At 37.4% G+C, this 15,975-nt stretch overlaps 1 protein-coding gene across 2 annotated transcripts in view; it reads right to left on the bottom strand.

Annotated features, from left to right (window-relative positions):
* The window catches only part of shf (Src homology 2 domain containing F), a 126,665-nt gene that overhangs the window by 9,355 nt on the left and 101,335 nt on the right, over window positions 1–15,975 (bottom strand). For both annotated transcript variants that reach the window (XM_079374625.1, XM_079374624.1), the window contains 2 exons: window positions 845–974; window positions 645–764 (listed from right to left, as the gene is read on the bottom strand). In XM_079374625.1, the coding sequence (XP_079230751.1) occupies window positions 645–764; window positions 845–974 (250 nt within the window). The remainder of the gene's footprint in view (window positions 1–644; window positions 765–844; window positions 975–15,975) is intronic.

Below are 15,975 nucleotides of genomic sequence, written 5' to 3'. Positions count from 1 at the left end.
TTAATTTAATCAGTGTATTTATTTAATTTTTTAATTGTATTTATTTTTATTTATTCAATGCATTCAGTTTATTCATGCATTCATTTAATCAGAGCATTTATTCATTCATTGTATTTACTATAATTTCTTTCTTTCTGTCTTTATTCCTTCCTTCCTTCCAGTTTTCTTTCTGTCTTTTCCTGTTGAATTTCTTTGAATTCGGTAAACTCATCTTCCTGTAATTTCACTTCAAATTCACATTTATGAGTTGAAATAAAGCTAATTCTTCAATTCTGAATTTAGCACCACTCTGCCTGAGCTGCTGAACGTCTCAAATCTGAATCACACACACACACACACACACACACACACACACACACACACCTCTCCTGCACTGACTGCCCTGGAGCTCTCGGTCTGAGCTGATGAAAGGTGACCGCTCTAAAGGTGAGGAACACATTTCAGCCCACATTAAGCTAAAAGATAAAAGGTTATAGCGTGGGACGAAGGGGTCAGAGGTCATGTGAGAGAAAGCTAACCTCAGCAGGAGTGACTGACCTCACATGAGCTCACACTGAACCTATCTGAGCCTTTATACAGAGCGACTTTATAAGTGTTGTTAGTGGCTGTAGAGTAATCTGTGTGTGTGACGATGAGCTTCTTACTTGAGTGAGAGCGAGAAGTCGTTCTTACAGGTCTCGCTGTTCCTCACCAGGTAACTGGCCTCTTTACACAAGCGCAGCAGAGCCTCGGCGTCCGTCCGGCTGATGGCTCCGTGATACCAGCTGTGGAGCACAGAACGACAGACGTGAGCGAGGAAGAGCAGCAGAGCCTTCATCAAGCGTCTGCCGTGTGTTCGACTCACAACTGGCTCTCCAGAGGCACGGCCGGGTCGATGCGCTCGCCAACGCTCGGCTCGGTGGAGCTCGTCTTCCCACTCGAGTGCCGCTGCAGCGGACGACACTTCAGGTCCTTCTCCACGCCGTCAAACTGCACTGTAACAGCAGAAACACAGTACACTACTGATGATGGGTCAGAAGTCTCATATTCATTTAATGACAGCTCAACTGCATAACTGACAACTGATCTCTAATTGCGTCCCAAATTATGCACTTTACACTATGCACTTATGCACTCGTGCAACGTAATTAAAGCTGTGACAGTTGAGTTGGTAAAGTGCATCATGAATGAGTGTGACTGTATATTATCCCTTAATTATACTATCCAAACTGTTCATTTTGCGCATTTCTTACTATAACTGTAATTGTAATAATCAGGTTGGAGGTTGTCCTTGTGTTGAAAATGATAATAAAAAGAAAATGTTGGAATGAAATCCACAAGTGACCTGTAATTCCAAGCATGTCACTGCTATCCAGAAATAGGTTTTGAAGAAAATTCCCAGCATGGCCTTGTAAGACTAGCAGTCCATACATTGGGCTTTGTGTTTTATTGAGCAGAAACCCCCTGCGGGCCGTAACTCAATCCAGTGAAGTCTCTGTACGCGCCTGAGGGACTGAAGCTCATCCTGCGTGTAACGAGAGGAGCTGCAGACGAGCCAGACGCTTCATAAACACACTCAAATATCCTCATGCGGACGAGAGGGAACGCGGGACGTCCCGTATGAGACCGGCTCACGAGAATCAAAGGAAAACACACATAAACCCACACAGAGTCATGAATGAGAGTGGAAGCACGTTTGATTTCTGTGGCAGTGTCGTCATCTGACCCTGAGCTTTATCTGAACCGCTTTATCTCGCAGAAACATGGGAACAGATGCAGACACAGACTGAACAAACACAGCTGAACACCGCTGCTGTTTCTCATCACCTTACGAACACTGCAGCTTCAGCTGGACCGCAAACTCATTTAATTAATCTGCCTTAAATACATCTGCCTTATCAATAAATACACCTACATGAGATTTAAATATGGAATAATATATGACTTTAATTATTTGCCATTTTATTCATTGTTTATTTTTTTATTAAAAATAATTTTCATATTGGGGCACTGATCACCCTGTCCAGAGAATAACTAGCTGAATGCACAGGATGTGAACTTTAGTGTGAAATTGAGTAGTGAATTATTGTTATTATACTATATAACATTAAATATATAATAGAATACAATTAATAAATACTAATCAAACACACACACAGCAATTAATAAAATGAATACATTAATAACAACAATTAATAAAATGAATAAAAAGTTATATATTATGAAATGCTGACTATTATATAGCTGGAAAAAATCTACATCTGTGTCTATAAATGCCCAGTACAGCCATCAGTCCACCTGAGATACAGGGGTCACAGAGGTCATGGGGGTCAGAGGGGTCACAGGATGTAGCTGTAGTCAGAGCTCATGTTTCTGATGAATGAATCTGCAGTCTCAAGCATTACTGACCAGGCACACACAGACACAGACACAGACACAGACACACACATGCACACACACACGCACACATGCACACACACACGCACACACGCACACACACACGCACACATGCACACACACACGCACACATGCACACACACACTACAAAGACAGAGAGGAGGCTCTGCTGGAAGTGTGTGTGTGTGTGTTTTCTCTCTGTCTCACTGTAAGAGTGTAATTACGGTGAATGGACAATCTGATCTGTGACTCACAGGCTCTTTAAAGCATCAAAGATCAATTAAACAGAGTCTCTTGTATCAGAGTTTATTACAGTAAAACACTGAGCATATGGAGCAGTTCACCGCCTCAGTGGGTGGAGCAAAGAGTTATGGGTTAAGAACCTTTTAATGAGTAACCTTTCTTGTTTTTTTTTGTTTTTTTTCATTTTTTAAAAATCTAAATTATGATTTTAGATGTTAAAATTATATGCAAGTCTATATTAATATGCAGGAGGTCAAACTGCAGGACAGTGAACTTGCCCTATACTGTACTCTTTATAGATCCTTTATGTTTCCGGTGAATGATGTACAGTGTTGTAGTGTCTGCTGCCACTAGAGGCCAGTATGACTGTCGACAAACACCTGCAGCAGTGTGATCACAACACTACAGTCTGACTGATGCATACACACTAATAACCTCAGGCTGTACAAAAACAATCGGTCATGCTTTTTACAATCCAATTCTCACATAATGCTTACAAATACGACTGTATGAAGTCATAGTTCATCATAATCATTATTAACATGTTAGCAACAAGTTTGGGGTCAGTCAAATTATTATTATTATTTTTTTTAAGAAATGCATACTTTTGCTCATCAAAGATACATTAAATTGATCAAAAGTGACAGTAAAGACATTTATAATGTTACAGTGCTGTTCTTTTGAACTTTCTATTCATCTGTGAATCCTGAAAAATAAAAATGTATCACGGTTTGCACAAAAATATTGTGCAGCACAACTGTTTTCAACATTGATAATAATCAGAAATGTTTGTTGATCAGTAAATCAGTATATTATTATGATTTCTGAAGATCATGTGAAAATACAGCTGCAGATCACAGAAATACATTACAGTTTAACACATATTCACATAGAAAACAGCTACTTGTAATAATATTTCACAATATTAATTATTTTTCCTGTGTACAGTAGTGTGTATGTGTTTTATTTATTTATATTTGCATTAAGAAATATAACTTTTGATATGCTATTATATACTGCTAAGTTATAATTGTCCAGTTACATTTTAAGGCCACTGCATTACCATGGTACTGAATTATTACCATATTCATGTATCATGAAAAAGTATCACGTTTCTATCATGTGTCCAGTAAAATCATAACAGCGCATGATTAGAAAGTATCATGGTACAGTAATGTAAGCACATTCACTCAATCAAACCACATCAGGTTATGCTGCATACATATGTATAACCAGGATGCATCAAATGCATGACAATGAGCATTAAACATATTCAAATGAATAAAACAGCTTGTGCTTGAATATTAGCGGGGATAATTAGCATTATGATCATGTAATAATGCTGAAGCAGCTGATTGTGTGTGTGCGTGTGAGCAGTGTTGGGAGTAACGCGTTACAAAAGTAATGCATTACAGTAACGTATTACTTTTTGCTGTAACGCAGTAGTGTAAGGCATTACTAATCAATTTTCAGTAATATTTTACTCGGTACATGTTCAGTAACGCTTGCGTTACAACACACTTTTAGCCCCCGATTTTATTTTATTTAATTTAAAGTCAGGCTCTGACTTTTTTATATCCATAGAGCCGGGCTTCGGGCCAATATTCACGTCATAGTTCAGACGCGGCTGTTTTAGGCTTCTCCTTCTCTTTATATTTTAGACATCCATCATGGAAACAACATGAGTCCGTGCTGCAGCGACTGTCAAGACCGACTTGGCAGTGTTTAGTGTCCCGCAGCGAGCCGTCAGCACAGATGAAGAGTTCTGCCTTCAAATACACACAATAAAGCAAAAGTAATTACCGTGAATGTGTCCGGGGGAAATAGTAAGGATTCGCCATCTCCTCGTTAGACGCGCCTTTAGAGAGAAGTGCATCTTCACGGATAACGATTATATTAAATAGTTTTTGTTTTTATTTATTTCGTTAAGTAGTAATTTAAAGCTTTCGATATAGATATTTATCATGTCTGTGAGGCATGTATTCGCTGTCTTTCGGTTCATTTTTGTGAAGCGCTCCTGTTCAAGATAAAAGCACAACGTTTTTTTAATATTGTGAGTGCACACAAATAAAAGTAGACCCTTTACAGTTACAAATTATGTATTACTCTTATGAGCAAAAATTATGGCATAAGTTGTTTCCATTGAAAAAAAAATTGTAATTGATTGCGCTGGTGCCTCATGTCCTGCGCTTTAGCTTCCACTCTCTGCACAAACTACTGGATGCAGCGCACATTTAGTTTAAAGGTTTAAACATTGTTATATGCTTGAGCTGTTTTAATATATCTATAGATTTTATTTTAGGCAAGTCATGATGATTTGAGAAGGCTACATTTATAAAACATAAGCTATGATCAGCCTGCCGGTCTGCTGCTGACCACTTGGTCGTTACTTTAAGAAAGAAAAAAACTTATTTGATGAACAAAAAATGCTCCAAATGTTTTTTTCTAAATGAACTTAATAAAAAGCCGGAACGAAAAATAAACACTTTGCCATTAGAGCAGGGCTCTAGTACATTTTGTCATTTTAGAATGTTTAGTTCTACTTCTGTCGATATTTTGGTGAAAGTAACTCAAAAGTAATACAGGAGTCATGTAACGCATTACAGTTCTGAGACAGTAATATTGTACGGTAAGGGATTACTTTTAAATAACAGTAACAAGTAATCTGTAATGTATTACAGATTGGCAGTAACTTGCACAACACTGCGTGTGAGTGTGTGTGTGTGTGTGAGTGAGTGAGTGAGTGTGTGTGTGTGTGTGTGTGTGTGTGTGTGTGTGTGTGAGTGAGTGAGTGAGTGAGTGAGTGAGTGTGTGTGTGTGTGTGTGTGTGTGTGTGTGTGAGTGAGTGAGTGTGTGTGTGTGTGTGTGTGTGTGTGAGAGTGAGTGTGTGTGAGTGCCGTGATATTAATAAAAAAAACAAAAAAGTTAGTTATTTACATTTACATTTATTCATTTAGCTGACGCTTTTATCCAAAGCGACTTACAATTGCTATATATGTCAGAGGTCGCACGCCTCTGGAGCAACTAGGGGTTAAGTGTCTTGCTCAGGGACACATTGGTGTCTCACAGTGGATTCGAACCCAGGTCTCTCACACCAAAGGCATGTGTCTTATCCACTGCGCCATCACCACCCGATTTATTTACTTATAAATTTGTTTATTTATTTATTTGCATTTTACTGTACAATAATAATATATTTATGCCATAATTTCTTCAAGTTAAACTGAACTTAATATATATATATATACGATCTTTGAGTTTGATGAGATTTCTCAAATATTCACAAAGAGTAGTGCATATAGTGATGTGATTAAGTGTGCAGCCCTTTGATTTATTCACCCACATTTTCTGACATTCTGCTTTATACAGTAAATTCCATTTTATTGATTGATTGATTGACTGGATTCCATGATTCTGTCCCTGTTTTCCACATTGTAGAATCAGTCCTAAATTTTTTAGTATAGTCTTTCAATTATTTTCAAAAGTTATGGTCAGTCGTGCAGTTAATGATAATGTTAATTCATGCAGCAGTTGAACCAATAATACAGCCATAAACCCACGGTATGTGTGTTATTACAGAGACACACTCATCTCATCTCTATAAAGGTAACAGAAGAAATTTAGAAGCTAAACAGATCAAGATATTTATTGCATGTATTACAAGTTTGTCACCTCTAAGCAATCTCCAGAGCGCATCACACAAGAAACCTGAACTCAACAAGACAATATCCTGCTCATGATTCAGAGAAAAGGGGAAAGAGAATGAGGTGAATGTGGCAGGAGCTTTATCAGATCAAGCTGTCAGCCGACGGATGGGTGAGGGATCTCCGACCAGAGATAACAGCCATTCACACACAACACAACACCCAGATAACAACACATCCGATGCAGGAATCAAACACGCGACTGCAATCATCAGGACTGGAGAATCACAGACGCTGCTGTCCTTCTGTATCAAACCGCATTCAGACTCACTTCACATCAGTATTTACACACAAACACTGATCTTTTGATTGTAACTCCATGGCTTTTCCATTATTTCTCCAACTGATGGAATTGTATTCAGTATTTTCAAGCAAATATATCCCTCAAAAAACTTAAGCATCTAAAGAAAGCACCATGACTTAGGACTTTTATAGTTAAACTAAATTCCCTGATATTTGCAGATTTTTCATGATCATGAAAATAATAAACACATCAATTATTAATGTATATTATTTAAATTATATTTAATGTTTTATAATTCTCACACACAACATTATTATTAGTAGTAGTACTAGTAGTAATAGAAACATTATTCATATCTTTATCAATGTATATTATTTAAATAATATTTTATGTTTTATTATTATCATACACAACAACATTATTATCAATAGTATAAAAAAACATTACTATTATAATTATTCTTATTATTTGTGTGGGATAATCATTATTTTTGGATTAATAATTATTATTATTGTTATTAGAATATAAGAACAACAAAATCAACAACAATATTAATATTTTTTTTATATTAATGAAGTGTGTTGGCTAATTATTATAATCATTGTCATTATTATTATTAACATCACAAGTTTTCCTGATCCAGTTTATCACATAGTTTCCTGTCAAATCTCTCCTGTAACTTTAAACAATCTTCAGATGAATAAAACACAGACGTCACTGAAGCGTTAAACATCTTCATCTGTCTTGAATCCACAGACACTAAATGCTCCATTCCATACTGAAACACTCAACGAGGGCTACTTCTCAACACACTCACTAATTAAAGCTGCTAATTAATTCTCATTTCCTAATTGACTAATGGATGTTCCATCAGGAGAGAGCAGCGCTCAGAGGGAGAGATTAACTACAGTCACAAAAACACACGGACAAATTCATTCCTCTTTTGTTTCTTCCCTTCATTAAACCCCAGGAATACAGTCCATGTGTTTCACAAAGGCAGAGAACAGCAGGCCTCGCGGGCTAAACCCCACATAATGAAATCTACATCGCTTTTAATTCTATTATTCCATATTCTACAGAGACACGAGGCAGATATGAGCCCAGAAGAAAGGACTGGAAAGCAGCAACAATTAATTCAGACGCCAAAACAAAAGAAGCTCCGGCTTTTCTCGGTGCAAACAAAAGATTTTGACGATATTTATATGCAAATTTAATTTCTGGCCCATCAGGTAGCTGCCAAAATTAAAATCTCGTCAGATTGATGTGACAGGTTGTCAGGTGCTATATAGCTCTGAACAAAGGAATAAATGACGAGCTGGTTGACTAGTAATGCAGTAACCAGCTGGTTGATTAGTGAGGTTAACTGCTGCTTTTAGACGTAATTCAGAGAATGTGCTGATAGCATGTTTAGATGTGACCTGCATCAACACCAGAAAAGAGACTTAAACCAACTTTAAACCAGCACTTGTGTACAAATCCTGCGCCTGCATCGGACTCAAATTAATGACTAAAAATTATCAAATTAATAAATATGACAACTAAATGTAAATGTCAATAATGTTTTCATTTTAATTTGTTAAATTTTTACTGTAATGTGCTTTTGTCATTTTAATTAGTTTCAATATAACTATTTAAAAAAAAAAAAAAATTCCAGTTAGTAGTTATAGTGCTTCTACTTAAACTCATTTCAGTTTCAAGATTAATCTAATATTTACATTTTTATTTCATCTTTATTTCAATTAACAACAATAAATGTGATTACTTATTTATTTTATATATTTATTTAAATATTGTTGTTTTTAGATATAAATATTTAGGTTTAATTTAATTTTATTTCAATTGTACTTTTTTATGTAAATATTTCATTCAATATTTATATTTTATTTAATTTCAGCTTTATTCAAATGAACAAAAATGTTAATATTTGAAGTGTTTTCATTAGTTTGCGGATCTGAAAGCATCCAGAGCGAGGGCAGACAGCTTTACTCGCAGTGTATTTCCCTGATCTCTGTGAAACGACCCTTTAACCCGTTTATTCCTGCGACGACGGGATCGTCTTACGCTTAATCTCTGGAGGAAAGGATCAATGCAGGTTAACTTAAAGCCGCCCGATGTGCTCAAATCCACACAAACCTGCACTTCACCGCTCCACACATAAATCTGGATCTCCAGCGCGCTCACGGCCGACACGCAACACTCTCAAGCATTCTTTGCTTTAATGGCGACACGTGAGCGTAAGCTTTCCAAAACGCCTGCAATGGAAATCATCTGATAGCGTAGAAACCATATTCCTGAGGACCTGAACATCTGTCAGAGGACTGAAATGCAGTCGAGGAACCTGGTGATCACGTTACATGGAGGTGGCAAACTGTGAAGGGAAACACTAAACGTCTGAGAAGAAGCTGTTTCTGAGCGTCGGAGCTGGATCTGCAGATGCTGAGCTCCATAAAAGCCAATGAGGTGTATATATATATAAAAACAGAGTTCCCACATCTAATAAATTCAATAAAATGTCTAATAACTTTCCAAGGATTTTCCATTGCCTTTCCAAGTGTTGCTGTGTACTGGACTGTATTTTCCAGTATTTAGGATTGATAAAAATTACTTTCTAGCCAGTTTGAGATAACCCCCCCCCCCCCCCCTCCCTAAACAACAAAAAAGCCAGTCCTACAGTCCTGAAAAACACTGTTTCAAAATGTTCTGATATTTCCAGGAAATAACATACACAGTAAATATTATTTCATAAGAAGAAGAAAATCTATTAATTTCTGCCTCAGAATAGAAGAGTTGGAAGAAGAAGAAACTGAAAGAGTTTTAAATGAAAAACAAAAGCACATTTAAAGTCACACTGTAAAGTCAAATTTAGGAGAAATAAAGCAGCAATTATGAGAAATAAAGTCACACTGTGAAATATATGAAGTCAAGATACAAATCTCGAGACAGTGGTCAGATCTCAACAAAAGCATCTTCACTTAATCTCATTATAGATTAGGAGAAACAACGCAGATGTTGAAGGTGTTTGATTAGTGATGTCTCATAAAGACTAGGAGATCTGCGCAGAGGTGTAAAGTATTAAATATTTGTAATAATTAACCAAAACATGGTTGTGACTTGTTAATTGAAAATGTTTTTTTTCTTCACTATTTATCTTTCTAAATATATATATATATAACTCAGTCTGTACACAAATAAAATCAAGAAATTGCAAAAAGATATTTAATTACATTTTAACGAATGTTGCAACTGTCCCCTGTTGTGGGGTCAGCTGCAACGTTTGACTTTGTCTATCCAAGTATACATTGCATGTATATTATCATATGTACATATGTTTCAGCAATGAGTGTGAGTAGTTGACAGATGTGGCTTTATTGTATTAAAATTTTGGCTTTCTAATACAAACAGCCTCTGAGAAACTAAAGGAAATGCAAAAAGTGTTGCAACCGTCCCCTCTCTCCCCTAATGTTTGTCTGATCGCCTGTCATTCTGTCCGTTGTTCCCTGTGGTTTTTGGCTTATTGTCTCTTCTAGTTTTTCCATTAAATCCCTGCACATAGATCCTTGCCTCTGCCTGTTTTCTCCAGCTTCTCCACAGCGTTACAGTTTTTGACTAGCATGTCTCTTTGAGCCTATATTTATTATAAGTAAGATACTTAATTACTGTTAAAATCAGATACCCTAAGCCTTCTACTGGAGTGTTTGCTGGGGGTCTGGAGGAGGTGAACCCACCGTGCTGGAGCTGGTCACAGGCTGACGCTCCCGGAGAAGACGGAGTCTCCATCAGAGGAGGACTGGAGGTGAGCTGCCCGACCGGAGGAGGCCACGGCAGATCCTTAATGACTTTAATCTCTACTGCAGACAGAAGCAGAGAACCAGAGAGAGAGAGAGAGAGAGAGAGAGAGGAGGGCAGGAGAGATGAGACAGGAGCGTCAGTGAAGGCAGGAGCAGGTCAGCAGGGCAAACAGTCACAGACAGGAAACAGGAAACAGGAAGGAACCAGGAAGCAAACAGTGATGGAGAGCATTCAGGATTCTGCCTGTCAAACACAGACCTCAGGATTAACCCTAGAAAACCACTGCATCACATCTGATATCGGTAACTCTTTATTTTGATCATCCACTTTAAACCTTCTACTAACAGTAAGTAACTTTGCAACTACATGTCAACTAGCAGTCATTAGAGTATTAGTAGACTGTCTGCTTAATATCTGCTCACACTTTATTTTGATGGATCCACAACATACTACATACTGAGAATTTTGCAAGTATATGTCAACTTATTCTACGCACCCTAAACCTAACCTACTGAGAGTTAGTAGATATGTAGCTGCAAATTAATGTGAATTATTTGACATGTAGTTGCATTTATAGCTAGTAGAATGTCTAAAGTCGACTATCAAAATAAGGTGTAACCCTGATTTCTTTAACTTTCACACAATCTCCTCCATGTCGTCTGATAGTTTAGAGTTTTTATCCAGTAAAAGCTATTTAGTGTAATTGTACAAACATCCAGTGTCTTTCTGCTGTCAAATCTTGACTGATTTTGATCAAGTAAAGATCAGAATAACTGCAGTCATATCTCCAGATGAACACTTCCTGGACTGAAGCAGCTCAGCTTTACTTGATTCTCCATCAATCATTTTCTAGAAAAATCTCAAATCTGATCATCAGGATCTTTAGAGGAGCGTTTGTTTCCAGAAGCTTTACTTTCTCTGTTCCTCAGCGGAGGAATGATCTTCATCTCACATCTTGTGAGGAGCGTTTATTTCTTCATCTCTCAATCAGCATTGCATTATATGTTTGGATCATTTCAGTCTCATTTTATTAGACATATTACTGGAGATATAGAGCGACCGCTGATATTTACATCATATTATGTCAGCATCTGCTGCACTGTTATAAAGATCTCATTGATTTACATTACAAGCATCAGCATTTCAGCATATCAATATTTTTTCTCCATATCCTCACTATATCAGACTACATGAGCCATAAAAGCCTGATGATCAAATATGAGACACAAAAAGTACATATGCAAACTATTCCTTGGATTTTTTTAAAAAATGCAACAGGTCGACTCCTAGGAAAGACGGTCAGATATCTGTGGGATTCAGATGATTTTTTTTCCAGATTATACGGTTCATTAGAAGTACACACACACTGTAGCACCTCCATATGCTGCTTTCATTACAAACGTGTCAGATCTTGTCTGGTGTGTTATTCAAAGACAATAAATGCTGTGTCCTACAGCATGAAGCAATGCACTTTTCTCTTTCTCTCTCTATTAATGCAGCTTTACTGGATGTAATCGTGCCCAGCCGCACCCATCCGGTGACAGCAAATCTATTCTCAGGAACATCCCACTCATTTACCAGAGACGCGGATCCATATCATAACAGCACTGAGAGCGTATGAGGCTCTGCCGATGCTGGTTTAGACCCTTTGGGCCGCATTTCTGGGTAATTCAGCCTTCAAGGTGACACACTCTTTTTAACGTTTTTGGACTAGAAAAAGTGCCTTAGATTATTTTTTGTAATAGTTGCTTCAAACCTTCTGGGATTACTACACAAGGTCCTTAATCAGCAAGTAGGGCTTCAAGAGGTGTCCTATGAACTGTTATTTTTCTGTTTATCTCTGTGAAGCTGCTTTGAAACAAACTGTATTGTATAAAATGCTATAGAAATAAATGGGACATGATAACTAAACATTGGCTGAAAATAAAACCTCTGAAGGACAGAAATGACAGGAAATGGAACTGTTTCATGTCATTACCATGTTATTACTATGTTATTACATGTTATGACCATGTTAGTTTAAGGTACTAAGAACCGAGGTGCAGTTTGGTTCTTTTTTTGACAGTGTTTTTTTCTTGACATGTATTTGACTATATTTTAACTTCAGTAGACAGAAATGTGGCTGTGGTGTCTATGCGTGAACATCTTTGTGATTATTAATAACACCTTATAAATTAAATATCTCATACTGACTGATACTGATAAATTAAAAATCTATTTTACTAACATATTGTGCATACCCATAAGGCAAACAAAAACAACACAGGAAACTGAACTATTACAATGGTATTAACATTGTAGTTCAAGGCACTTTTAAGAGAAGCATTGTAAAACTATAGTACTAATGGCCATGGTTTTTCCAAGGTACAGTATGGTACTTCTTTTCTTAGCACATGTCCGTATTTGACTATAATTTATCTTCAGTAGACAGAAACATGACTGCAGCGTCGAGTGTATTTGTGTTTATTAATTCTCTCACAACATTAGTCACAGTGCATGCTTCTCGCATCTCGACGCTTCCCAGTGACCGCTTCTGTCCATGAATTAACTCTGCAGTGCCAGTTAATTAAAAACAGCACAGAGCGAGTCGGAGTACACTGGGAGTTAGAAATGAGACGTCGCCGTCACTTAAGCTCTGAACCGCGTCTATTTATTAATGAAACAAGCGACAAATCCCTTCATTCTGCTTTCCGTGCATCTTCTCCCTGTCGGCGTGCTGACAGAAACAGCTCGGTCCAAAACAAACAGCACACACAAACAAAAGCTCCTCCGGAGGCTGGATGGATACAACCCACAGCTCTGAAATTCAAAGCAAACGCACTTGTGATTCATTTGGCATCGGATGCTTTCAGCGCTTGACAGGCGAACGGCCTGAACTGTCTGCGCGTCCGGAATAAAGCCGGCGGTTTGTTGACTGCGCTGTCAGGCGTTTTACGAGCCGATAAACGCACTCGGTTATGAACCCTTGTTTTTGACTCCTGAGTGCTCCACGGGAGCAACTCCTAGATAAAATATTAACCCTTAAATGCATACCTCGGGTCTTTAGCAACCTGGGACATAATTCACTACCCTCTCCCTCCTTCATTGTTTTCAAATTAGGCATCAATTTTCACGGCGATGCCACAGAAGAACCATTTTTGGTTCCACAAAGACCCATTCAGTCAAAGGTTCTTTAAAGAAGCATGTCTTTCTTACCTATATATAATTCTTTCGCCACAAAGAACCTTTTGTGAAACAGAAAGGTTCTTCAGATGTTAAAAGTTCTTTATGGAACCATTTAGACAAAAAGTTTCTTCTATGGCATCATGAAGCACCTTTATTTTTAAGAGTGTTCTTAGCATTCTTCAATCTATTCATTATCATTTAGTCATTTAGCAGACACTTTTATCCAAATGAGGACAATGGAAGTAATCAAAATGAACAAAAGAGCAATAATATGTATGCTATAACAAGTCTCGGTTAGCTCAACGCAGTACACGTAGCAAGGTTTTTTTTTGCAACTATATTTACATATCTGCTGACTCAATACGTGCAATGCATCTTTATTCCTCGAGGTGGCACTGTTTGATACACAATGATCGCGTGATGTTTCACTCATAAAACAAAAGAATATCATCAAGCCACTGAAAATGATAGTTTTGAGAATATGAGATCACGAATATGAGCCAGATGCTGAATGTAATGTGGAAGTGCGCTCTGACGATGACAGCGATGGTAAAATCATCTGCTCAAATCAAACCCTTCTAAGTTTCAAAAGGTAACGAAGTATGCTTTATTTTATTCTTCTGTAATTGTTCTTAAAATATCAAGAGAGTTTTTTGCTATTGCAGGAGATCCAGAGATCCATCCGTGCTGGATATATAGGTCCGGGTCGCTAAAGACCTGAATATGTAATAATGATTTGTGAAACATTCATGCATTTAAGGGTTAAGCAGGAATCTCGAATAGCTCTCGTGATGATATGATGGTGGTTGTCAGAGCATTTCCACCAGCATTTCGCTGAACAGAGCCGATCTAGCGAGGTCAGCCTCTTTGACAGCTCATATAATAAGTTTCTCCGCAGCCGGTGAAGTGAAGGCATGCCAGCAGCCTGATTAACGAGCTCATTCTCATTGGGTGCCGCAGATTAGCGTGTAATTGTTTTGGGAGAGCGGAGCTTCGCCTCTTGTGTCTGCAGGAAGGCAGAAGTGAATTCCCAGCCACCCAGATAAGATGAATTGTGTATATGTGACCCTGGGCCGCAAAACCAGTCATAAGGGTTAGTTTTGGGAAATTGAGATTTATACATCATCTGAAAGCTGAATAAATAATCTTTCCATTGATGTATGGTTTGCACAATATTTGGCTGAGATACAACTATTAGAAAATCTGGAATCTGAGGGTGCAAAAAAATCTGAATATTGAGAAAATCTCCTTTAAAGTTGTTCAAATGAAGTTCTTAGCAATGCATATTACTAATCAAAAATTAAGTTTACAGTAGGAAATGTACAAAATATCTTCATGGAACATGATCTTTACTTAATATACTAATGAATTTTAGCATAAAAGAAAAATGTATAATTTTGAGCCATACAATGTATTATTGACTATTGCTACAAATATAGCTGTGCTACCTATGTCCAGGGTCACATATGGATTCTTCTGCACTGGAGGTGAACTCGGTTAAGAGTCTGTAACGCTCCGCTTGCGTGTTCATCCGTTCTGTCGGTAATGCGGCGTATTGTGAGGATTAGTGTGCTTTACAGCCTTGCCAAAATCCCTCATGTTGGTAAACACCAGCGCTGGAAGAGGAGGAGGAGGAGGAGGAGGAGGTCATGTTTTGTCTTCATTTCAGGGTGTTTTCACACTTTGTTTGTTTCAGGGCTCTGGAAAGAATTTTGGCTTATGCATTTTGGCTTATTATGAACCGAATGGAGCTCAACAGAAGATTGCATTCATTTTTACACATTAAAACACATAATGAATGAACTTTAAAGAAAGCTGAAACTGTGAAAAATGAAATGAACTGAGACTGTGTTAAAAGTGGTTTTGTTGTATGTCCATGGCGTGCTTTTGATACATATCATGCATTATGTTATGCTCGTAAGTGTATTAAGTCAAATTCGATCATTACAGCTTGCTACAAGCCTCTTATACAGTCAGGTCCATATATATTTGGACACAGGCACAATTTTTATTATTTTAGCTGCTGACCAAAACACATTCAGATTACAGTTATATAATGAATATGGGTTTAAAGTGCAGACTCTGGGGAATTACAGCTCTTTAATATGTACCTCCCCCTATTTAAAGGGACCATAGTCAGGCGTGGGCTATTCCTTCGTTATTTCTACATCAATTAAGCATGCATGTTTTGATCAGCAGCTAAAATAAAAAAAATTGTGCCTGTGTCCAAATATATATGGACCTAATTGTATATACACGCGTGTATAAATACATAATACATCTATCTATAGACACAAATATATATGATATATGATTAAATCTCATTAACACAAGCATCCAATTAAATATGATACAAACAAAAAATGAATACATAAATAAAAGATAAATCAACATCAGTGAATGGAAAAGGGCCAGAGACTCGGTCAGAGCTGAAGTGAATAAAATAGCAGAGAT

This window comes from Barbus barbus (genome assembly GCF_936440315.1).
Source record: "Barbus barbus genome assembly, chromosome: 23".
Lineage (NCBI taxonomy): Eukaryota > Metazoa > Chordata > Actinopteri > Cypriniformes > Cyprinidae > Barbus > Barbus barbus.
This window is presented reverse-complemented; position numbering and strand designations above follow the sequence as displayed.